Source organism: Loxodonta africana, chromosome 4 (assembly GCF_030014295.1).
Source record: "Loxodonta africana isolate mLoxAfr1 chromosome 4, mLoxAfr1.hap2, whole genome shotgun sequence".
NCBI classification, from domain to species: domain Eukaryota; kingdom Metazoa; phylum Chordata; class Mammalia; order Proboscidea; family Elephantidae; genus Loxodonta; species Loxodonta africana.
In genome coordinates, this window is record NC_087345.1 from 26,214,761 (window position 1) to 26,240,379 (window position 25,619).

Consider the following 25,619-nt stretch of genomic DNA (forward strand, 5'->3'; position numbering starts at 1 on the left):
TGATCACTGATAAACGTGAAGAAACACTAACACCCAGAGGTCAATTTCCAGTTTTCTTGTCATTTGCTTGATCTTTCAAATCACATGCTTTGACACCAAATGCTAAACAGACAGACAACATCATTTAGCCTGCAGGTGACTCAGGGGTAACTAGGATTGAAGCTCTTTCAGGATATGAATGGCATTATTAACTGATTATCAGGAAAATAATTCAGGAGACGTGATAAATAAAAGATTTAAAGACTATCTCTACAAATTATCCTTATCATTTTTGATTGCATGACAGTGATGACCAGTTCGCACAAAGGGCAATAAATACTTGAAAGAGGAAAAACTGTTTCTAGAGACAGGCCTTCTTTGAGATGTTCTCAGTCATTAGTAACCTGTAAGGAGATGCAGAAGTAGCTTGAGTACAGCAGAAGGAACACCAGATTCAGAGTACTAGGTCTGCCACTTAAGATGCTCATTTATAGTGTGCATTTTTAAGCAGAACAGTGAAAGCACTGATCACTCACCTCTGCACAGACGGGGTGGATTCCAATGGTGCTGTCCAGCTGCTGTTTGGTCAGTCCACACTTCAGCGCAGCTGCAAAGCCCTGTGTAACTTCTCCAGCGTTTGGGCCCAGTACGTGGAAGCCCACAACACGTTCCTAAGATATAAAGTAATACAACTGAGCTGAATTTTTGTCTTCTCTTCCTACACAGCCTAGAACACTTTCCCAGTCTTTTCTAAAAAACTCATTACAGAAATGGCAAAGGACTGAGAAGTCACTTAGGCTGAAGACTCCCCTGCAGAGAAATGAGGCCGATACAGAAAGCTTGGTGTTCAAATTTAGTAAGGAGGCAGAGACAAGTGCTGATGTGAAAATCATTAAAAGCAAAAAATGTCCATAGCTCCTTAAGCAGCACAATTTCTTGAAAATGTTACTGAAGGGCAGTGATTTTCTCATGTCTACTTGGTTGTCTCGATGCTCCAGATAAACTGTCTGCGGTAGCTCTAAGAGCAGACATTCAAATTTTTAAAATTTTCACTAAGATCTCAGTTACAACACTTAAAGACTAAGTACGAGTATGTTGATACTTGCGTCCTGGGTTACAATGTAAAATGTGTTTCTTATTGTATGGGCAGCAGTCAGAAAAGTTTGAAAAACGCTGATTTTGTCATTCAAATTTCTCATTTTGTAGAGAAGGAAACAAACTCTGTGAGGTCAAGGAGCTTACCCACACATAGGCTTCAGTTACCAGGTGTTACATGGGGCAGCAGGCAATGAAATCTTAAATCAGAACCCAGTAAACAGCTCTTCCCATTACAGCCTTCTCATTAGTGCCAGCTGTTTAGGACTCAGACTTGTATTACTCTTGTTCTTTCTTGCTGTTCATTATTTTTAGATAGTGGATGACTTCACTGTTCTCCCTTTTATAAGCACAAACACATATGCTTCCTTTGGTCCATCCATTCAGTAAGCGTTGACTGCCTGACTACTACAGGTATGGCCTTGTGCCAGTGAAGGTGGAAAGAGACACAGCAGTGGAGCCATGGTCCCTGGAAGACCTCCCTGCTCTCTGATCATTTCTATGCAGCTGGGGAAGACAGGTAAAATACTAAAGGAATACAATGTGTATTATGTGATGAAAACACAGCTACATATTAAAAATGAAATGAAATTATTGGAAGGCATTAATGGGAATTGCACTTACATTGTCTTTGATGTTACAGACAATTTTTGCATAACATTTGTTGTTATCTCTGGATGGAATGGTCCACTCCAATGGCCAGAAGTAACTATGGTAAACCTAAGGAGATAAAATCACAATTTAGACCCATTATCTTAAGCAGTGTGTTCTCTAGACACTAGGTGTGGTACAAAGACAGTGGAGGCTTTTAATAATTAGACTTTCATTAAATAATAAAATTCATGGATTAAATAGGAATTTGGTCCAAAAGTAAGTGACTTTAAACTCCTCATTTTGAGGCCCTTTCACTATAAGCTCATTCATTAATTGTATCTCAACCTCAAAACAGAAAACCTCAATTAATCATTATCAACAACAAAGACCAAGCGAATAGGAAGACACATAATTACTTGCTGTCTTGCACTAAAAACAAACACTGACTTATTATTTTATACCCCGCAAAACAAAAAAACCCATTGTCGTCAAGTCGATTCTGATTCATGGCAATCCTACAGGACAGAGCAGAACTGCCTCATAGGGTCTCCAAGGCTGTAAATCTTCACAGAAGCAGACTGCCACATCTTTCTCCCATGGAGTGGCTGGTGGGTTCGAACCGCCGACCTTATAGTTAGCAGCTGAGCACTTTAATTACTGTGCCACTACAGCTCATTTGTTATCTTATAGAAATGACAATTTGGGCAAGAAACAAGTGAGGTGCCAGGAACAATTAAAGCAATTATCCAACTCTCCTTCTTGATGCTTCCCAAAGACATGTGCTCCTTTGGAATTATTCACTCTAAGTATTAATATTTATATTAAGAAAAGGAAGAAGAGAAGGGGAAAAGAAAGAAAATGAAACAAAGATACAAAAGAAAGAAAAGGGAGGAGGGAAGGTAGGCAGGACATCCTTACTGATGTTTCATAAAGTTCTGGATGACAAAGAGTATTTTTTTTTCTCTTCCAACTCACACTGCTAGCCTCAGTTCAAAACATATAGTTAGCTACCTTTTAAAAACACTATAAGTGTTCATCTATGCTGTAATACAATGTGAATTTTTTGAAAATGTGGATTACAAAATTAAATCTACCTATTGCAACAATTATATAGGCAAAATATGATTAAAGCAATCAACCCAAATTGCTACCAACTACTGTATTATAGACACAGGTCTATGAGTACTTTTTTCCTATTTACTTATGTTTTTCAAAATGTCTTCAACTCATCTGCATGCTTTTATAGTGAAACAGGCAAACTGTAATAAAAATGGCTTGTCTAAAAAGAACTACAGCAATATATGTTAAGAACCTTAAAATTTAAATACCTTTTGACAGGAATCTAGTCTCAGAAAAGATCCAGAGAAACAGATAATGAATTACAAAGATGTTCACTACTCTATTTATAATCGTAAGAAACTGGAAAAAATCTAGTAAAATAATGGCTGAAAAAAATATAATATAGCAGCCCTAAAAAGAATTACTACAGTCATTTTTTTTTTAATGGTGTTGATTTTAGAGAACTGAAGGGCAAAGGAGAATGCCTATAACATAAAATTAATTGTAAAGTATGATAGAGAACTGCATGTTACTTAATCACAATTTAAAATGTATGTACCTATAAAAATTATATACAATATATACATGTGTATACGTATAATATAAAAAAAAATATACAAACACATAATTATTTAGAAAAAACAACTGGAAGAAAATATGCCAATGTGTTATCAGCAGTTACCTCTTCATAAATTAATTAAAATTTCCTTTATATTTTCCTAATTTTTCAAACTTCCTGTAATGAGCATGTACTAGTTTTATAATCAGAAAAAATGTCAATAATGTGTTAAGAGACCAAGATATTACATGCTACTACTCATGAACAGAATAAAGAAAAAGAGTACAAGATATTTAAATTAGGCTTTTATATCATAGAATTGCCTCCGGTTCACAAATCTGGCCTTTAAAATGGTTTTACTGGAAACTTTTTCCAAATGATTTAAAATAGGAGTCCCTTTATATAGCTTTTTGTGTATATATAAAACAGTGTATTCCACGTGCATCTTCTTTGACTACATAAAAGGTAAATGGCAAAATTGTTATAAATTAGAGGCTAACACTAGAAGAAGACCTAATATTACTAACGGTCAGGTCAATAGAAATGTATTTAATTTTTTTTTTCTTTGCATTTTCCTGTATATTTCACATTTCCAACAGCATTGTCTCAGTAATAATAATAATAATTAAAAAAAAAAAACCCACTATATGTGGTTTTAAAAAGTAGAAGGAAATATCACTAACTTCCCTAAAAGTGGTAACTCTACTGTGGTTATAAAATAAAAAAGGAAATACACACCGAAGTATTTAGGGGTAAAGGGGTATTCAACTCATATTTCAATGGTTCAGGGAAAAAAACAAACACACACACACGTATGCACACAGAGACATGCATACAAATATAGAAAGGGAGAAAGAAAGAAAAAATACAAAAGTATAATGCAAATGGGCAAATGTTAATATATGAATCTGGACAACTGTATATGGAAGTACTATGAACTATTTTTCACCTTTTCTGTAAGCTTGAAATTACTTACAAAATTTGGAGGAAACAAAGTAGTGCTTTAGCATAAGAGTAAAGAAAAAATATATATAAATAACTTACCTCAATATTTTCTTCCCCAAATTTCTCCACAGCTTTCTCTTCAGAAAGGCCACAAGCACCATATTCCAAAGGAGTAAATACAGTTGTTGGAACATTTTCATAGTCACACTGTTTCATAATAGAAAGAAAGAGTTATGACGGGGCAAATTATAACTCAAAGAAGGGGTGTATTTCAAAAAGGTTCAAAACTAGGCGAGGAAAGCAGACTCATAAATCTCTACTGAAAACACTGGAAGTCACAATCCCAGATAGTAATCTACTACACTGATAGCCATTAGCTTATGTGATAAAGTTATAACAAAATTTAAGGTTAAGGCTGACTATGACTAAATGATTGGTGTGGCTTCTCCATCCATCTACCAATTGCTATACCAACAATGTACGTTTTCTTTCCTCAATAAAGCAGCCAAAAACAATACTCAATGCTGATAAGGGTACCAAATGCTGGCAGTCTCATATTATCAGTGACAGAAATTAATAAACTTCTTTGAAAAATCAGTTAGGTAATACATACTAAGATTCATAAAAGTATTTTATACCTTCTGGTGCAATAATCCCATTTTTTGAAATATTTAATGAGAAAAATAATATAACATGTGGAAAAATAATTTAACATGTGGAAAAAGTTACATTACTGAGTATTAACTGAGCATTATGGCAGTACTCATCAAAAGTGGCAATATAATATTATAATATATAGCACATACATTGTATAATATGTTATAATATGCTATCATAATATCTTGTAATATCTAAGTTATTGTTAGGTGCTGTGGAGTCAGTTCTGACTCACAGCAATACTGTATGACAGAGCAGAACTGCCTCACAGGATTTCCTAGGTTGTAGTCTTTATGGGAACAAATTGCCAGGTCTTTTCTCCCATGGAGCTGCTGGTGGGTTCAAACTACCAACCTTTTCAGTTAACAGCTGAGCGCTTAACCATTGCATCACCAGGGCTCCTTATCTTATTTATAACATTATGGAGCCATTAAAATAGTAATGAAGATCATAGAAACAAAAAAACTTAATGCTTATAACAGTATTTTTCAAAGCACATTTTATGATGTTAATAAGTATAGATGACAAAAAGGGTCCCAGAGTCAAACCACTTTGTGAAATGCTGGATTAAGCAAATAAACAAGTTTCTCTACTATCAGATTTCTCAGAGCCTTTAATACTCTGCAGTGAATTATGAAAAATCTGTTATGTAAATGCCAAATCTATCTGTAAATGCTATCGGGAAAACCCTAAGTCACATCTGTATACAGAGGCGAGCATTTAAAACATGAGAAATGCAATTTTCACTCTCAAAAACAGGAGGGTGAAATGTTTAAAATGTGTCTCCCTACTTAAAAAAAAAAAAAACAAACTCATTGCCGCCGAGTCGATTCCGACTCATAACGACCCTATAGGACAGCGTAGAACTGCCCCAAAGGGTTTCCAAGGAGTGCCTGGGGGATATGAACTGCTGACCTTTCGTTTAGCAGCCATAGCTCTTGACCACTATGCCACCAGGGTTCCACTGCGCCTCCCTATAGAAACAATAAATATCCTTTTCCTCTAAAAAAACAGAAACCCTAAGAATTCTCTGATTCAAAGGTAAAGGCAGATATTCACTTGCAGCCATAGTGTCATAATACTAAGAACCAGATTTACCTTTCTGCTTTAAACAACTAGAAAACTGGAGAAAATATGGAACAGTGTGATACTGGACAACAGGCAGTGTAGGATTGTGACCCCTGAGAAAAGGGAAACAAACAAGGTGAGCCCAAGGCCTGCTCCAGTTTACTGCCTGGAGGTGGTTTCTAGGCCTTAGTGCAGGGGAGGGGAAACCCAACCAGAGTCCAGCAGTCTTTCTGAGTTATGGAGACAGAGACTGCAGTTCTAAGAAGTCTAGGTGGTTTGAAGTTGCAGGGAAGAATGCCAAAGAGGATGGAGCTGCACAGAGTTCTTAAGATTTTAAATAATAATAATAAAAAAGCAAACCCTTTGCCATCGAGTAGATTCCAACTCATAGCAATCATATAGGACAGAGTAGAACCGCCCCATAGGGTTTCCAAGGAGCTACTGGTGGATTCAAACTGTTGGCCTGTGGGTTTCTAGCCCAGCTCTTAACCACTGTGCAACCAGGACTCCTTAAGATCTATAGAGGGGTCCTTTTCAGATTACGGAAACCCTGGTAGTGTAGTGATTAAGAGCTATAGCTGCTAACCAAAAGGTTGGCAGTTCGAATCCACCAGGTACTCCTTGGAAACCCTATGGGGCAGCTCTACTCTGTCCTACAGGGTTGCTATGAGTAGGAATCGACTGGACAGAAGCGGGTTTGGTTTTTTTGGTTTTGAGATTATGGCTGAGTACTGACTGTGTATGCATGACAGAAAACTACTCACAAATGAGGAAAGAACCACTAAAGAAGGCAGTAGGTCCAAGAAATGACCAGAGTTCACACAGGACTCAAAATAGTTCCTGTTTCCATAAGCCAATAGTAAGAATGTATAATACAAGAGGAATAGGGTAGTCCTCAGAAGGGCATCTATTTAAGCAAAAAACCAAACCAAACCCATTGCCATCGAGTCGATTCCAACTGTTAGCTGACCTTAAAAAGCTTAAAAGCAAGTTACAAAAAAATACAAAACTAATCCAAAGTAACTTAACAGCCTGACAAAACAAAGTCCAACACTATTTAAAGGAATACAACAAAATAGAACATCCAACAATGCCTGCATCCATTCAAAAGTAGTAAGACATGCAAATGGGGCAAGAACATATCAGTAGAAACAAACACAGAAATAACAGTGATGGAATTAGCAGACAAGACCTTCAAAAGAGCTGTTCTAAATATGTCCAGTGTATAAATATGCCCTGTGTATAAATATGCCCTGTGTGTTCAAGAAGGTAGAGAGAACCATGAACTTGCTAAGAAGAGAAATGGAAAATATATTAAAAAAAAATTAAACTTGTAGAGATGATAAAAACAGTATGTGAAATGCAAACCACACTCAACAGGATTAACAGTACAATACCCACCAAACCAAACCCGCTGCCGTTAAGTCAATTCCAACTCATAGCGGCTCTACAGGAGAGAGTAGAACTGTGCCACTGAGTTTCTAGGGACTGCCTGGTGGATTCGAACTGCTGACCTATTGGTTAGCAGATGCAGCTCTTAACCACTATGCCACCAACGTTCCCACAGACATTGGAAAAGATCAGTGAACTTGAAGACGTATCAATATACTATAAAAAATGAAGCATGAAGTGAAAAATAAAAAATCATGGACACAGCATCAGAGGCCAGCAAGACAGTATCAAGCAATCCAACAGTCATATAATTGGAGGCCCAGGGAGGAGGAGGAGAAGGAGAGGAGACAGAAAAAAATAACTGAATGGCTGAAAGTTTTCCAAATTTGACGGACACTATAAACTGATAAATCCAAGACTCTCAATAAACCACAAGCAGAATAAATACAAAGAAAAACACACCAAGGCACACAATAATCAAATTGCTAAAAAAATCACTGATAAAAAGAAACTCTTAAGAGCAGTCAAGGGGCAGGAAAAGTAAATGAAACCACAACCATTTATGACGACATATCTACTAAAATGGCTGAAGAAGAAAAGACTGACTACACCGACTACTGACAAGGACACGGAACAACCACAACTTTCATACGCTGCAGGTAGGGGTGCGAAATAATACCGCTTTGGGAAAAAACTGGGCAGTTTCTTTTAAGTTAAACATGTCCTCACGATATAACCCAGGAATTTCACACTTAGGTACTTAACCGACAGAAGTCAAAATATGTCCACAAAAAGGCCCACAAGCAAATGTTCACAGCGGCTTTATTCAAAATAGCCCAAAACTGGAAACAACCCAAATATTCATCAAGTGGTAAATGGACAAATTGCGGTAGAATATACAATGGAACATCATGCACCAATAAAAAAGGAATGAATTACTGATACACAGAAAAGGGATAAATCTCAACAGCATTAAGCCAAGCAAAAGACCGTGTGCTTTGTGACTCCATGACATGACAGTCTATAAAATGCAAACTATGAGGACAGAAAACAGACCAGTGGTTGCCGGGAGCTGGGGATGGCTGGGGGGTGATGGAACTGACTACAAAGTGGCATGAGGGAGCCTTCTGGTTGATAATAGAAAGGTTCTATTACCATGACTGTGGTGGTTGTCACATGACTATATACATTTGTCAAAAACGCAACTAAGTGCACACTTATGAAGAGTGAATTTCATCATACGGAAAAATCACCCCTATGGATCTGATTTTTAAACTTGTCGTACACTTAAATTTTGTAAATTTTACTGGATATAAATTATACTGCCATAAAGATGATTTTTTTAAAAAATAAAGTTTCATATATAACTGGAGCCTTGATGTACATGAGCATCAAGGATAATAATCAGACACAAATCTAAGACTAAAGGAACAATTAACAGGATGACACATCATCCAGCCAAATTTTAAAGCACTTTTGTTTCTGTAACGAATCTAAGACATGTCTCTTCTGGGTCCCAAAATCCAGCTGCCAATTGGCATAAACGGCTTGCTGGGGCCTACCCTGGGAAACGTACCTAGGATTTTTAATACTTTTATGAAGAAAATGCTTTCCAGCTTCCACAACAATCAACTCAATGAGCTTTTAGAATACAACTCATTCTGAAGCTAAAGATACCTATACTGTGGTTTCCCTCGTTTCCACACAAAATATTTTATATTTAGTATAAACTTATAAAATACTACTCGTGGTATTAAAGATGTTAATGTTTACTATTTGTAAAAATAAATACAAGTATTTCAAGTGTTTGAGGCATGACAATGGCCATCCTACTAAGTGCCCATCAGGCTGGGCTTTAAGGCTGGTATGCGTGTCTTGCGACTGACTAATTTCACTCAGCATAATGCCTTCCAGATTCATCCATGTTTTGAGATGGTGGTATGTGTGTCCTGTTGCTGGGCCTCTGAGAGAGTTCAGCAGAGAATCTGTCATCTGCAGTGTGACTCAGCTTTACAGTCTGCTCCCTCTCAGTGTTTTCAAAATGATAACAACACTGTTCTTCATTCCTACACTTCTGTTCCCAAAATAACGATGAAATAGTCTATTTAGTGGCAAACGTTTTTAGCAGCTTAGAAAAGGACTTTAACTCAATCAAACTTACAAATTTTCTAATATATTTCTCATCTCGTTTTATTTAGAAAAATCATAAACTACCGTGGTCCCGCATCACCTACTCTTATATAGCCCGTACTTCCCAAATCTTCCTTTTCAGGCAATAAATTATCATGGTTAACAGAACACTACCTGCAATTGAATCTGGATTTGATTTCTGCCTTGCCTGCCTACTACCTTTCCCACCTTGGACAAGTCACCTAATTGTCATCAATCTCCACACAGCTGTCCTAAGAACTGAATGAGATAATGAATAGAAGGCACTTAAGCATGGAGCCAGGCATGCTGGAAGCACTGAAGTAGCTGCCCTTTGTCTTCTTTCCCCCCCCAAAAGTATTCTAGTAAAACAATGGAAAAAAAAGTATCAGTTTTCAAGGAAGGCACAAATACCCATTATTCAATTTGGGTTCTCTTAAGATTCCACAACTGACATAATTTAGCCAGGTGCTTGTTTGGGCTGTATTTTGCAACAGAGAGCCATGAATGTTTCATTAATGCATGCTAATCAAAATTAAAGGGCTCAAGCAGTTCTGTTTAACAAAGTTACGTAATTTCTACAAGTATTAATTAAGCTAGGTACCAACTGACATTTTGCTTTCTGCACTACACCGAAGGGTAGACAGGTGAGAGATCTCAAATGCAAAGACTTGAGCTGCTCCCATCTATTCTGTAGTACAATAAAGCCCCGTCACGCTAATTAGACTAAAAACAAGGCAAAAACAAACAAGCAAAAAAGCGTGCTTTAATTTCGACTTATATTTAATTCTGATGCTGACAAAAGCTTGAGGCATTCCAAGAAAGAAGCTAGTCTACCTGGCACCTGTTAGCACACAGTACTAAGCCCACACATGACGAGCTATGCCCAAGGTAGGTGAAAAGATCCAACAAATTTTTAAAAAAACGTTGCGCTACAAATGATTTCAAATGTACTTAGGTACAGCCTTTTGCGTGTTTGCTCTTTAGTTTTTGTTGGTATATTAAAAATATCTCTATCTCAGAAATAAAGTCAAAAACAAATTAAATGTACCTCAAACTATATTTCTAAATGCCTGTCCTTGGCTTACCAGATACTCACTGCAACAACACATACAAGGTGTAACTTACTCAAAGAAAAACCTTGTTAGGTATATTCTAAATAGTAATATGAACCAATTAAAAAATCAGACAATCTGGTATTCAAAAAACCCTTTGTCTCCCAAATCCCCAAATCCTGTTAATTTCAAAATATGGGATTTTACCACACTATATCCAAACTGACCCAGGTACAAATTAATTGAAAATGCTTGTCATAAATACGTTTTACTACCATCATCCTTGAGGTTTTCATTATTATAGCCTACTGTAATCAATCCACTATGACTTATGCACGAGGAAAACAGGAAGTAACTGAATTCTTTACAATTGTTTCTAGAATATTTTTAAAAAATAATTAACTAAAACCAAAGCCACTGCCGTCAAGTGGGATTCCAATTCACAGCAACCCTATAGGACAGACCAGAACTGCCCCATAGGGTTTCCAAGACCGTAAATCTTTACGGGAGCAGACTGCCGCATCTTCCTTCAGTGGAGCGGTTGATAGGTTCAAACCGCTGACCTTTTGGGTTAGTAGCTGCGAGCTTTAACCACTGTGCCACCAGGGCTCCTTTAAGACTATAACTAGGGTACGTTTATTCTTTTCCTGCCATCTAGTCCCATGAAACATATCAAAGAGTTTCAATTTCCTATACTTTAAAACGTTAATATAAAATATAACACATTCAACATCCTAAGAGTGGAAGACGTTCTTTTTAGAAATGACGGGAAGAAAGCTTGACTACTGATTTAAGCAGCTCTGCATATTAACACAATTACCTAGATCATCTAATCCTTTTATAGACTGGATAAACCCACTGCCATACAGTTGATTCTGACTTGTAACGACCCTACAGGGCAGAATATAACTGCCCCATAGGGTTTTCAAAGAGCAGTTGGTGAATTCGAACTGCTGACCTTTTAGTTAGCAGCCATAGCTCTTAACCACTGCACCACCAGTGATCCAGATCCTAGATTAAAAAACCACACCCGAAACCAAAGCCACTGCCGTCAAGTCGATTCCGACTCATAGTGACTCTAAAGGACAGAGCAGAACTGCCTCACAGGGTTTCCAAGGAGCGGCTGGTGGATTCAAATTGCCGACCTTTTGGTTAGCGGCTGAACACTAAACCATTGTGCCACCAGGGCTCCAGATCCTAGATAGGGGCGTTAAAGAAGATTCAGAAAATTATCCTTAAATTGGTAACATTACATTGATGTAAAATGCAACTTTTAAGCATATAGGAACATACACAAGGGAAAGATTGGTCCAAAGGGCTAATGGACCACGACTACCACATCCTCCACTAGGCTGAGTCCAGTACAATTAGATGATGCTTGGTTACCAGTGCCAATTGCCTGACAGGGATCACAGTAGAAGGTCCCTGGCAGAACTGGAGAAAAACGTAGAACAAAATTCTAACTGACAAAAAAGACCAGACTTACTGGCCTGACAGAGACTGGGAAACCCTGACAGTATGGCTTCCAGACACCCTTTCAGCTCAGTAATGAAGTCGCTCCTGAGGTTCACCCTTCAGCCAAAGATTACACAGGCCCATAAAACAAAACAAGACTAAAGGGGCACACCAGCCCAGGAGCAAGGACAAGAAGGCAGGAAGGGACAGGAAAGCTGGTAAGAGGGAAGCCAAGGTCGAAAAAGGAGAGTGTTGACATGTCATGGGGTTGGTAACCAATGTCATAAAATAATATGTGCACTAACTGATTAATGAGAAGCTAGTTTGTTCCACCAGTTTGTTCTGTAAACCTTCATCTAAAGTACAATAATAAAAAATTTTTTTTAAAAAGTATGGAAAATAATGCTGAAACTTCATCAGTCAAGTTGTTTTCATTCTTAGTGTGGTACCAAGTGTGACAGTTTTCATAATAAAGTCACAATGTGCAGCAGACTTAGTAACATGCTTAGGACACAGCTAATAAAGCACACCTAGGGCGTAACACACGGGTTCCCATAAGTCAGAGCTGACTCAACAGCAACTTTTTTTTTTTTTTTTAATAGGATGTCATCACCAAACTAACTTAATTATTCAAAACCTGGAAAACTTCCCATGTGCCCTCTAAATAGAGACCTGAGAATATGACTAAGGACAGGATCTCAGTAGACAACAGCCACAGCACTCACCTTGACATGGGAGCCGGCATAAAGCCTCTGGGCCAGCAATCTTCCCGCCTGGATTGCTACTGGGGTTAGCTCCAGCTTATCCTCCAATATATCACCAATGGCATAGATGTAAGGCACATTGGTCTGCTCCTCATCACTGACAGGTATTTTTCCAGTCCTGCAAGTTCATTCAGTTAAAGTCATCAGTCACCATTATTAATTATGTAGAACAAAGTCCCCTTTCTCCCAAGGAAGCCCAAAACTGTAACCCTAGCTGAGGGCCACGTTCTAGTGTATTTAAAAAAACAAAAACCATCCAGAGGAGCCAAAAAGCTTAGTGACAACTCTGTCCATTATGATGAAAAAATCAAAGGTCTAAGAAAGCTGTAAGAAATCCTAGAATGGGAGAACTAGAACATAATGGTCGATTATAAAAGATTCTAAATTGTAATAGCCAGTTTTGCTAGTTATTACCTCTCTCTATGCCTCAGTTACTCTATCTATAAATGGAATAACAGGAATGAGAAAGAGAATACCACCATCTACCTTAAGGGGTTGTGAGGACTGAATGAGAAAGTGTGTAAAACATATAGTACAACAGCCCACAGCTCACGGTTAAGTGCATAAATGTGAGCGATGTTAAGTGTATAAAACATATTGTACAACAGCTCACACTTAAGTGCATGAATGTGAGCTATTAACATTATATAAAATCTAACACTTGGACCCAACTGGAAACAGGCTAGAAGGTTACTAAGAAGATCGAACACTAGTCCGCTAAATCTTATTGGTGGCTTTCCTAACTTCTTTGTCTCCTCACCCCAGTGCAAGCAAAAGAAAGCAAAAATCATCACAGTGATCTTAGGAGATCTGTCCTCCTGAATAAATGTTGTTCCTGGAAGAAAAAAAAATATTGTACTTTCCAAAGCAGCTTGCCATTCACAACACTTGTTCCCACTGGATGTAAAAATGATGATACTGGGAAATAACTCATGCTGTCCCCAAAAGCAGACACCATAGATTCTCAGTTATCCGGTGTAGCGGTATGCGCCAAGGGATTTTAACTTTAACAACCCCCCGAAAAATTTAAAAATTTGATACTTGTAACTGTCGCTGGAAATGTAGTCATCACCCTCATGATTCTAAAACTTGGTTCAAGTTCACATAAAGAAGCTCAAAGCACATACCTGCAATTACTGTGGGGCTGTACATACAAAGAAGAAATAAAATGCAAGCCACTGTATTTCTTATTTAGATTTTGAAAAGGAAAAAAAAAAAACAAAGAGGAAATCCTAATTTGAGTGGCATTGAAACAAAAGTTTTCAAAGTTTAAAAAGGGAGCTTTCTAACTGTGGTAAAATTAACTTTAACAATCTAAAGCTCTAGTATTGATCAATTTTGTAAATAACTGAAATAATAATATTCAATGCAACATAATATTTTTACTTACTTTTCATTTATCTTTACTCCCACGGTTTCTAAACCAATTTTTCTTGTGCAAGCATCTCTTCCTATTGCCAGCAATACCTGAAAAGTTGTTAATACAGTGGTGACTATTAACAAAAAGGCTTTGCATGAGTTCTTTAATATTTTCCTCTGCTTGTTAAAGACAATCCAATTTCATTCTCTAGACCGGGTTAAGAATTATTTCATTAAGAAAATAATGTAAGAGTTTAATAAACAAATGAAGGTCTTTTTAAAAAAGAAAAACCTTTGACCACGATGCAGCAGAAATCCTTTCCTATTTCTTCATAAGGAAAGGGGACTTTATTCCTTAATAAACCTTGCCAAGTTTAGGGGCAAATATAGCACACAGTATGACCGAATGAAGTGACTTTTTAAAATGGTGGGCTGGGGAGATGCAAGGGCGGGGAGAACATGCGACAAAGGAATTCTAGCTCACTGAAAAATTCCAGTACCTTTTTATAGCCATCTGACAAACAATATTTAAATGACAGTGGAAAAATCTGAAGCTACCTCTCTATCAAAACAAACTATAACATTACAAGTAACAAAGATGGGAATAGAAGCAGTGCATTTTGGAAACAACAGATAGCCAGTAGCCACAGTAAGTGACCAGAAGATATCCAATAAGCACGTATTTACTTTCTAATGAAGTACTGACTTGGGTCCATTCCTTACCGTATTATACTCTCCTTCAATGGTTTCCTCACTATTGGTGGACTGCGCTACCACCCGCAGTCGGCCTGGTGTCCCTGCTTCAATTTGTTCAACCTACAAAAGTGACAAAGTTTTGCTCTGAAATAAAGGCATATATCAAGGGAGACAACTATGTCCTCACCTTTTATCTAGTTAACTCAAAGTGAAAACATAAAATATGGCTCTGAAAGGTCTTTTATGGCCTATCTCCCTTTAGGATGGCCCATCAACATCTTTAAGATGATAAGTGATTCTTTTTTTTTATTCCCTTCTTTCTCACTGCTTAAATGTTGTTTCAAATAGTTGTCAAACAATTAAAATTGAGAGAGAGAAGTAGGAAAGAAGAAGGGCAGAGAAACACACTACAAATGTTCGTGCTGGAGTAGGTAATACAGGTAACAGCTGGCAGGTCTAAAAATCATAGTGGGCAAGAAGATACTTGTTTACCACAACCAGGGATTGTTAAGGATGCAGGGAGGAAGGAGCCAGCCCTGGTACCTGTGCTAAGCAAAGGAGACTGAACACGCTAACCTACTGCACAGAGATATCAACAATAATCTACAGCCTGGGTAACAATGGCTTAGAAATCCTGTCACTTGGAGGCGTCTCTATATATGCTGAGTTACCTTGGATGTTTAAAGGGCAGACAAATCACACATTTCTATAAAACATCTACTGGGAGAAACCCATAAAATCACCTGCAATTTTTACTCTACCTTTAAAATACAACCTCTCTGTATAGGCAAACTGTCAGGTCTCACATTATTTTCAACATCAATAGATAGTAAAAATTTCCTTTTAGAATTCTCTTTCTTTCTGATATAGTCAAACCCCCTTTGAACATGCTAAAAACGTCTTTCCTGTTTAACTTAAATTTAAACATTCTAATATTTTAAGAGGAGCCCTGGTGGTGCGGTGGTTAAGAGCTTGGCTGCTAACCAAAATGTCAGCACTTCAAATCCACTAGCTGCCCCTTGGAAACACTGTGGGGCAGTCCTACTTGGTACTTACAGGGTCCCTTTGAGTTGGAATCAACTCGACAGCAATGGGTTTGGTAATCTTTAAAGATGTAAATTCGTCCACGACTTAGATTTATTTCAAAATGGTGAGTTAAGGGCCTCATCCTACCTCTATTCCTTCCTGCCTTGCTCAGTTTTGTGCTCTACTCTGACCTTATTGGTATCTAGAACAATCCCCCCTCCACTCCTACACACACAGTGTCATTTTGTACATGTTAATGTTCTCTCATATGGGGTAACTACGAGTTGGAATCAACTCGATGGCAATGGGTTTGGTTCTTTTTTTTTTTTTTTGGCTTAATCTTCTCTATCCAAAATGCACTCTGTCGTCTCCAGTCTCTTAATGCCTTTATTTGCATTTCAGCTCAAATGTCACCTCCTCCAAGAAGCCCTCCCTGAAGCTCAGATTAGAGAAAGTCTACCTGCTATGCACTCTCTAGTCCCCTCTATTCTTCCTTCATAGCAAAGAAAATAGTTATTTATTACTTGCTTACTGTTTAATTTCTCCAGACTGTAAGTTTCATAAGAAAGAAAAAGGCCAGTGTCTCTTGTTCTCAGCTATACTGCCAGTGCTTGGCACAAAGTTGGGATTCAACAACCATCTGTGGAGTGACTACATTTCCCCGTGCACCGCGGAGGCATACAGCATCCAATCTCCTGGATATACTTTCTAATAAAGTAACCACACCACTAAAGTAGTGTTCTACCAAGTCTTTATGATTTATATTTAGTTTGACAGGATTTGAAAAATAGCCTTCATATGCAAAGATGTCACTGCAGTGGTGTGAACCAAAGTACTCCTCACAAGTGCCACACATATACATATTTCATATTCCAACGATGTCAAGGGTTATCGCCACGTTTGTGGAATAAGAATCAACTTAATCATATTACAGGATGTGGCGCAGTGGTTAATAGCTTGGCTGCTAACCAAAAGGTCGGCAGTTCAAATCTACCAGCCACTCCTTGGAAACCCTATGAGGCAGTTCTACTCTGTCCTATAGGGTCGCTATGAGTCAGAATTGACTTGACAGCAATGGGTTATGGATTCTAGTTTTCAGGTACAAAAGAGGTCATGTACCTAATCCTTCAACAGACTCATCAACTAAAGGAGCATGAGAGAGGCTAAGTAAAGTGGACAAGGTCACAAAATCGGCAGCAGTGTTGCCTAGACTCCTTGCCTGCAGAAAGCTCCTTCCACCCAGTCACTATAGTGCAACAGGCTTTCTTAATCTGGCTATGAGGAATTGGGGATACCCTGGTAAACCAAGCAAAATGTTATGTACACAGACACATCCTCTCAAAGGTTCACAACCTCCCAAATGTTAAGATGCTCTATAAGATGATGTTACTTTTTACCAGCATAGCACATACTCCAAGTACAGCTGCTGTTTCCTAATCATAGTCCTGATGGAAACATACATAGCCCTATTCCCAAAACACAGCTAGTGATCAAGCACTGATAACTTCCAGGAAATGCATTACTTAATCCTCACAACATCTAATGACTTTGTAAGTGCTAGCTAACGCAATCCTCACAAGAATCCCAAGTTACAGCATTCCTGATTACTTATGTTGCCGAAAGGATGCTTCCCACCACCCACTCCAACTCTCTCTCTTGCCTTTTAACATGGGTACAGAATCGACAAGCCTATAGGCAATCCCCACTTACTTTTATTGGTACAAACTGTCTTATAAACTTGATGCCATGTTCTTCCATGTGTTCACCAATTTTGTTGGCCATGTCCTGGTCAAATCCTCTAAGGAGAATGGACCGTACCATAACAGTGACATCTAAACCAGTACCAGCGAGAAACCCAGCACATTCCAACGCGACATAGGATGCTCCAACCACCAGGGTCTTACCCGGGGAGTAAGGTAAGGAGAAAAGATCATCACTGAAAAGATATTTAGGAGAAAAAAAGAAAGAAAACAAAAAACGTTCATATGTGAATAACGAGCAACTCAAAGCAGGTATTTTTATTTTCCTAAGATTAAAGATTAAAAACATTCTGTTAACACAATGTAATATGAGAAACTTTTATAAACTCTTGGACGTGCCCACTTTCTTGCCACTCGGGTGCTTTGGGTGTAGCTTCAGGTACTTCTGACGTGAGTCCAACTAAGACAATTTTAGAGTATTTTGTTATTGAATAACTCAAGCTATTTATCAGATGTGCCAAAGTCAAACAAAATTATTTTGAACTGTTTGAAATAATTCTATACTAACCCGACGGCAGTGGGTAATGTGTTTAAAACCACACATGTGTATACAGTTGCAAAACCAAACCCACACTCTCCCACCACTCAGGTCTCTCCTGGTGGAAAAACCTACTACTTTTCACTTGGCACATCAGTTATTAAGAATGGGGAGAAAGGTTGAAAGAATTTTCAGTATCTTGCTTTTCTAATATGAAAACCAACTATAACAAGTAAAACCTTACAAAAGCTTCTAGTCTAGTGAGGAATATACAAGACATAGAGACCACAAAAGCACTGTTGGGAATGAGTTTTTAAAAACACGAAAAGGGAGCTTACCCACAGCAGCAATGACAGCAGTTGCCATCTGAGCTGCTTGCCCCTGGATGAGGCCACAATGGATAAAATTATAGCACATACACAAACAAAAAAGGTCAGCAATGTTATCACTTGATAGGCAAAAATAAATCACCCTGCAAAACCTTCTTGTCTAACTCACAAATTTCAGAAAGGTCTCTCTGTACTGACACTGACCATTTCAACAGCAGTGAGCAGAGGCTAGGACCTGATGGATCTAAATGGCCTGCCAGCCTCTAATTCTTTTAACACCTACTTCGCAAGTCTCAATGGGTAATATACTTACTGTTTGTCAAAAACAATGTATATACACACAAATCATTTATAAAATACTGTTGACTACCAATCTAATTTACGTATTATACATTTATAATATATACTCACACACGTGTAAATAAGTTTCAAGTACAAATATAAATAATATACACATATTTCTATATACAAACATGAGAGTAGTGATAATAATATTAACTCAGGGTGGTAAGATAACCAATGTTAGTCTCTCCTTTGCAGTACTGAATTTTCAAAATGTTCTCTTGTAAAAACAAAATATGGCAAAGAACTTGGCGTTCCAGGACACAGACTAAATGGATTCGGGGAGAGGGGGAACAAAAGCAAAAATCCACAATGGGTTTTTTCTTTTCTTTCCTGCTTTGCTTTTTCCTTACCTGCTGATGCAGTACTCTCTGTCGCCAGGGATGCCCAAGTAACGTGGCCTTTCACCAGTGGCAATGAGAAATCTCTCCGCTGAAAAAATTTTTTCTTTGCCTTTATTATTGGTTGCCTACAAAAGAGCCAATATGTCAACTTTTAGTTATTATTCCACAGAATTGCTAACTTTACAGTCAATAAAGGCTGTTCACCATATTATCTAATTTGATCCCCATAAAAAGTTGGTAATATCTCTTAAAGAAAGAGATATTAAGGCTCTGAGTTGTTAATGGACTTGCTTAACATCACAATGTCAGAATGTTGGTAGAGCCAAGACTCAAATTCAGGTAGCCTGGCTCCATATCCAGCACTCTTACCACTTTACCCCACCACAACGGAAGGCCCTGTGAGTAGGCATGGCTGCAAAGGCACCAAACTGCACCTTCTGGGTCATGGTGGCCATTGTTACTGTTATGTGCAGTCTATGTCAACTCATAGCAGCCTCATGTGATGGAACAAAATTGCCCCATAGAGTCTTCTAGGCTGTAATCTTTACAGGAGGAAATTGCCAGGTCTTTCTCCCACAGAGCAGCTGGGTGGGTTCAAACCACCAATCGTCTAGTTAGCAGCCAAGCGCTTAACCGTTGCACAGTCAAGGGTCTATGCGGGCCATTATTTTTATTATAATCATCTCCTTTTCTCCCATACCCCACGCCTAACAAAATAAAAGCTAGTCCAGGTTATTTTACCTTAACCCTATGAGGACCAACAAACTGCCCATAAGCATTCTCATAGGTGACTTTTTTCTCCCGCAGAGCGACCCGGTAGCCCCAGTTCAGTGAGCCGATGTAATTCTGTACAGCTTCTGTCATTTTTTCCCAGTCGTGTTGAACTGTGTAAGAAAACAGGGAACGTTTAGATTTTCACCTACCTGGCAGAGATCATTTCTCAATAACTTTTCCCATGGACTAGAAAGAGTAATAAGTCCCCAGGTTACCAATGTCCAAACTCGTACTTGCCCTTTAACGTTATATAAATTTGACCTAAACTGTAATGACCGAACCAACTCCTACTGGCACTAAAGTAAAGCAAAATAATTTAAGAATCATATACACCTATTTCAACTTACCTACAAATTCGACTTAAAGGCACAGTTAGGAACTGATCTTGTTCATAACCCAGGGACTGCCTACATCGGTCTAAAACAATAAGGCCTTCATTTTGAGCACATAAAACACTTTTTATCTTCAAATATTTTTACCTTTTTAGAAAACTACTGTAACAATTAACTAACGTGAGGCTTCCTAGCAATTCTAAGACTTAAAATAATACACTAACTTTTTTCTTCTTTATCTAGAAATGAACTGGAATTTTACTTTGGATTGTAAATACTAACTGCTGGGATATGGGGTATAGTTTCAGTCCTAGGATTCTGTATTTGTAACAAACTCTATGGGATTCCGATGTAGCCTGGTTTGGGGTTACTGAATTGGTAACACTCTTTAGACCAGGGGCTGGCAAACTATGGCCCACAAGCCAAATCTCGCCAGTCACCTTTTCTGTAAATAAACTTTTATTGGAACAGTCGCATTCATTCATTTACACATGGTCTATGTCTGCTTTTGCGCTATAATGGCAGAGTGGAGTAGTTACAAGTGAGGCCATATGATCCACAAAGCCTAAAATATTTACTATCTGGCCTTTACAGAAGAAGTGCCAACCCTTGGTCTAGACAGAGCATTTTCAGAGTCAATCTCAACTGCCTACGCTCCAACTCTGCACCTCACCAAACAGCGTGAGAGTTGGTGATTCTGTAACTTAATCCTTGAGAGTTAAGACAATATGATCAATATCAAATTTCAAAAACCTTACAAAAGAGATAAAAAAAATCAGTCTTCTGCCATCATTAATTAATACCTTATCATAAATTAATGTCCTATCAATGACTAAGAAATAAACAGGCTACAGGTAAAATACATTGATTGGTGACGGGAAGAAGACAGTTTCTGAAGAAATTGTGGTTTGTTAGGAAGGAGAAGAAAATTAGCATATATTGGAAGGAAGAACCTAAGTTTAAAATGATTAATGCGGCCACACAGGAAGTGGGGGAAACAAGGTCTATAGAATCTGTCATGAATTGAACTGTGTCCCCCAAAATATGTGTCAACTTGGCTAGGCCATGATTCCCAGTCTTGTGTGGTTGTCCTCCATTTTGTGATCTGATGTAATTGCCCTATGTGTTGTAAATCCTCATCTCTGCCAGTGGTTGATAAGGCAAGATTAGATTATATTACAGAGAATTAGGGCGGGATGCAACACCCTTAATCAGGTCACAGCCCTGATGCGATATAAGGGGAACTTCCCTGGAGTGTAGCCTACATCACCTTTTATCTTACAGGAGATAAAAGGAGAGAGAACTGAGCAGAGAGAGGGACCAGACTACCACCAAGAGAAGAGCCAGAAGTGGAGCTCGTCCTCTGGACCTAGGATCACGGTACCAAGAACCTCCTAGACCTAGGGGAAGCCTGATACCAAGACACATGTAGATCTCCAAGGAATGCTGGGCCCACAAATGCTGAAAGGGGACAAAGACCTTCCCCTAGAGCTGACTGAGAGAAAGCCTTCCCCTAGAGCTGGCTCTTTAAACTTGGACCTCTAGCCTCCTAGCTGTGGAATAAACTTCTGTGTGGTAAAGCCATCCCCTTGTAGTATTTCTGTTACAGCAGCACTAGATAACTAAGACAGGATCCAGTGGCCACCAATGCTGCCCCTGATCTGTCCCATCCTACTATAGAGAACCAGGCCACACCCTTAGATTTGACAACAGTAATGAAACTAACAGAACCACCTATCAGCTTCTAACATGCTCAATACATCTTCTTATTTGAATCTCAAAGCATCTGAAGGGGCAGGAATTACACCCCTTACATGCACAAGGAAATAAAGAAAAATGACCTGCCTGAGCTCATGGACCAGTTCAGTGTTGTATGTAAAATATCAAGTGTGTGGTAGGAGATTTATGTCCAAAACCACAAGCCCCCAACTGCAAACCAATGACTTTGCTTTGCTTGTATAATGGCCATAAGATCCTAAAGCTTCTCAAATACTTAGTTTTTCAAATGCACATTTAATTCTTGAGCATAAGAATTCAATAGATAAATCTGAAGAATATAGAGCCAGTAAATCTTCTAAAAAGGGCTAAATCATCCACTTCAAATGGCTGAGCTCAAGTGATTTTTCTTAAGGCCTGAGGCTTTCTCTGTACATTCTCAGTTTGGCGCTTGGGGAAAAAGGCCTATCACAGACTGAGTGCTGGACCCGCCAGCTGTGAGGGTGACATCACTAGGCAGAGTCAGCTGTCCTGCCTGGGTCCCTTTCTTCCCTCACCACCCTGGAAGCTATCCCCAGTGTCAGAGACTGTTTTCCTATAAAAGAGGAGGGCTGTTCTTTGGTCAAGGACATGAAATTAGGTGTGTTTCTAGTCTGAAAATGCAAACAAGCCCTCAAGCTTCATCAGTTGAAAGACATGGATCAGCAGCCTTTACGGGCTTCGATTTTCTTATCAGAAAAATACACCTTCAAATTTCTTTCTAGCTCTAAGACCTAAGGACACAAAATAACGCTTGCCTAAATCCACTGTATGCTTCACCACAATTATTTTACCACAAAAAGGAGGGCAATAACTTTGGCTCCCTCAGTGGTGGCTCCTGGCAGGCACGGCAGCCCCCTCCCAAAGCCCAGCTCTGGTTCTCTCAGCTAGGCCACAGCTTATTTCAGAGGGCCAAAGGCTTAATTACTGAGAACAGCTGAAGATATAACAAGAACCAAGCCAACAGGCTTCCATTTATGAAGAGTAAAAGTATTTAAATAGCTCTCAAAGACTACGGGGTTGCTGCTGATGCCGACAAATACAAGAAGTGGAAGGTACAGAAATAGAAAACTGTATTTCCACCTTCAAATCTGGAGAAAGGGAAGAAACACAAAGGAGGCAGAACCGTTAAAATAGTTGGATAAATCATTTATCTAAGGATAGAGAAATATGATAATTTTGACTTGGTTCAAGTTTTAAAGTCCCATGAAATTTAAAAAAGGCCCAGGTCTGGATTATGCTAGTATTGGCTTTTTATTACTTCACTGGTAAACTTACTAATTCTTGACTATATAATTTAGAAATAAATTCAACTTAAAAATAAGCATTAAAAAAAAGTTGCCATAAAGTCAATTCTGACTCATGGTGACCCCATGTGTTAGAGCAGAACCACTCCATAGGGTTTTCTTGGCTTTACTCTTCATGGAAGCAGATTGTCAGGCCTTTCTTCCATGGCACTGCTGGGTAGGTTCAAACTGCCAACCTTTCGGTTAGAAGTCGAGCACAAACACTAGCATAGCTGATGTTTATTACCAAATGACAGCTTCAGAGATCTTCTTTTTCTGCATAGATCTGTCAATTCACCAAGTTATATTTCACCACCCACCTGACTGTTGAAGTCATTAGAATTATACTTACTTGGCCCTGTTAATAAAATGCATATTCAGCAAAGGCCTGTATTTTTCACCTTCAACTTACTAACCTGATGCAGTAATTAAACCACCAGCAGTTTAATAGCCTAAAAACCCACTATACATTTTCTAACTGAACTAGTAACCCTGGTTCCGTATTTTTTATAAAAGTTGGTAGTTTAGGGCTAACATCAATGAGCACTGCACACAAATTTTGAGTACTAGATCCTATCCAGATAAATAAAAACTTTATGGGTCTGAGTTACATCTCTCTAGCACTGTTAATTACCTAAATTTAAGAACCAGTGACACTCATTGGCAAGAAGACAGTATATGGAAGTTAGAAAACGGCATAAATCAAAATCTGCTTGGAACAACCTTGCTTTTTCCAAAGTTAAATTCTAAACTTTCTCAGATTAATGCTCTTATTATCATATTTTTTGCAAATAATGCACCCACACAGTAACACATGGTATAACTCGCTTATAAAAATAGCAAGGGGGGGGGTTGGGTGGCTGGCAAAAAACTTACAATGTATGTGCTATGTGTGTAAAAATATGGTATGTGGCATTCTCTTTAACAGAGAGCTAACTTGGTTCAAATATACAACTTCCTATGGTATCAGTAAATGTTTTTATACATTAAACAAATAACCAACAAAATGCTTGGCAGAATCCACTCCAGTTTATGAAACTCTGATTAAAGAATTAAAAGCAGCAAGTCCTGGGATAGCGTCTTCTCCTCTATAGGTATGGGCTTCAAATTTCTCTCCCCATTTTCTTCTGCCCCAATCCCTAGAACCCACTAAAGGAGGTACCCACAAGCCCTTAGAAAAATTGTACAGCTCGCTAAGTTCATCTACATTCCACCCAAACCACCCAGCGTGTTTCTGCCCACAGCACAGTCCTCCCACCCATTCCTCATACGTGTTTCCCACATGCCCCAGGCTCCAGACACACCAGGGTACTTGCTATCTTCAAATATAAACCTTGGTCATCCTCTTCTCTCTGCCTGAATGGAGTGACCTCCTCCCCCATGCTGACTGTCAAGGACATAATCCATCTGAGAAGACTCTTAGATTTACCAGTCCCACCACTGTGCTCCCCGGGTACTGTGGTGCGCACATCAACGATGCATCATTGGTAACAGTGGAATCTGTGCACCTACAAGATTTGGATTATTTACCTCTATATTTTCCTAGCACCGAATCAAGTGCCAACAGTAGACACTCGAGATATAACTTCATCAGTAGGATTTCCAAAATGCCTACTAAGGAGTCTAATAAATTAATTGAAGGGAGACCCTGTTGCTAACTGGGTGCATTAACAGTAGTCTTCCAGGAGGGTAAAAAATTGCATTAATGGAAGATTTAGTTGACAGGCATTCAGACACTCCAAGGGCATGACAGCTGGGGGATGTGGGGGCGTAGCGATGGACTACAGGTAGATTATACGTTAAATGCATGCTCTGCAGGTAAAAAGAGTTTGCTTTAAATTCATGCATCATGTTCCACAGGTCAAGAGTCTGCTCAACTGCCCTTCCCTCTGGACAAGAGAAAAGGACGTGGGCAAGGCACCTCTGAGCCAGATAATGATGCTCTCAGGGCTAGCCTCAATTCTCCAAGGCTCATGGGCAGAAAGCAGCCTTGGAAAGGTTTGGGGACACAGGTATAAACTGTTAAGTGCCTGAATCTTCTAGGATGCCAAACTTGAAAAAAGTACTTTTAGTCTTAAGTGGGAAGTAGAAGCATCAACAAAGGAAGTATGACTAGTTTTAGTGGGAGCAAACTTTTTGAAAGCAAGTATTTTTCCCTTGTTTTTTTAAATCTTGAATTAAACTACCCATTTAAACTCACAGAAAGCCACAAATGGTTTACCTTACTTCCTGGCTGGACAAGTGCACCCTCAAATGCCCCACCCCACCCCCACCCAACAGATCTCAAAACTAAAATCAGTTAGGGGTTGGAGTTTCACTCGCAAGGGCACAGTGAGATCTGTCATTAATTAGTCACGACGCTGTGCCA

At 38.7% G+C, this 25,619-nt stretch overlaps 1 protein-coding gene across 2 annotated transcripts in view; it reads right to left on the reverse strand.

The window, feature by feature from the left end:
• Positions 1-25,619, reverse strand: part of TXNRD1 (thioredoxin reductase 1) — a 66,689-nt gene that overhangs the window by 10,558 nt on the left and 30,512 nt on the right. For both annotated transcript variants that reach the window (XM_010599843.3, XM_010599835.3), the window contains 9 exons: positions 19,846-19,988; positions 19,114-19,229; positions 17,562-17,787; positions 14,853-14,945; positions 14,161-14,237; positions 12,732-12,888; positions 4,331-4,438; positions 1,699-1,794; positions 516-650 (listed from right to left, as the gene is read on the reverse strand). In XM_010599843.3, the coding sequence (XP_010598145.1) occupies positions 516-650; positions 1,699-1,794; positions 4,331-4,438; positions 12,732-12,888; positions 14,161-14,237; positions 14,853-14,945; positions 17,562-17,787; positions 19,114-19,229; positions 19,846-19,988 (1,151 nt within the window). The remainder of the gene's footprint in view (positions 1-515; positions 651-1,698; positions 1,795-4,330; positions 4,439-12,731; positions 12,889-14,160; positions 14,238-14,852; positions 14,946-17,561; positions 17,788-19,113; positions 19,230-19,845; positions 19,989-25,619) is intronic.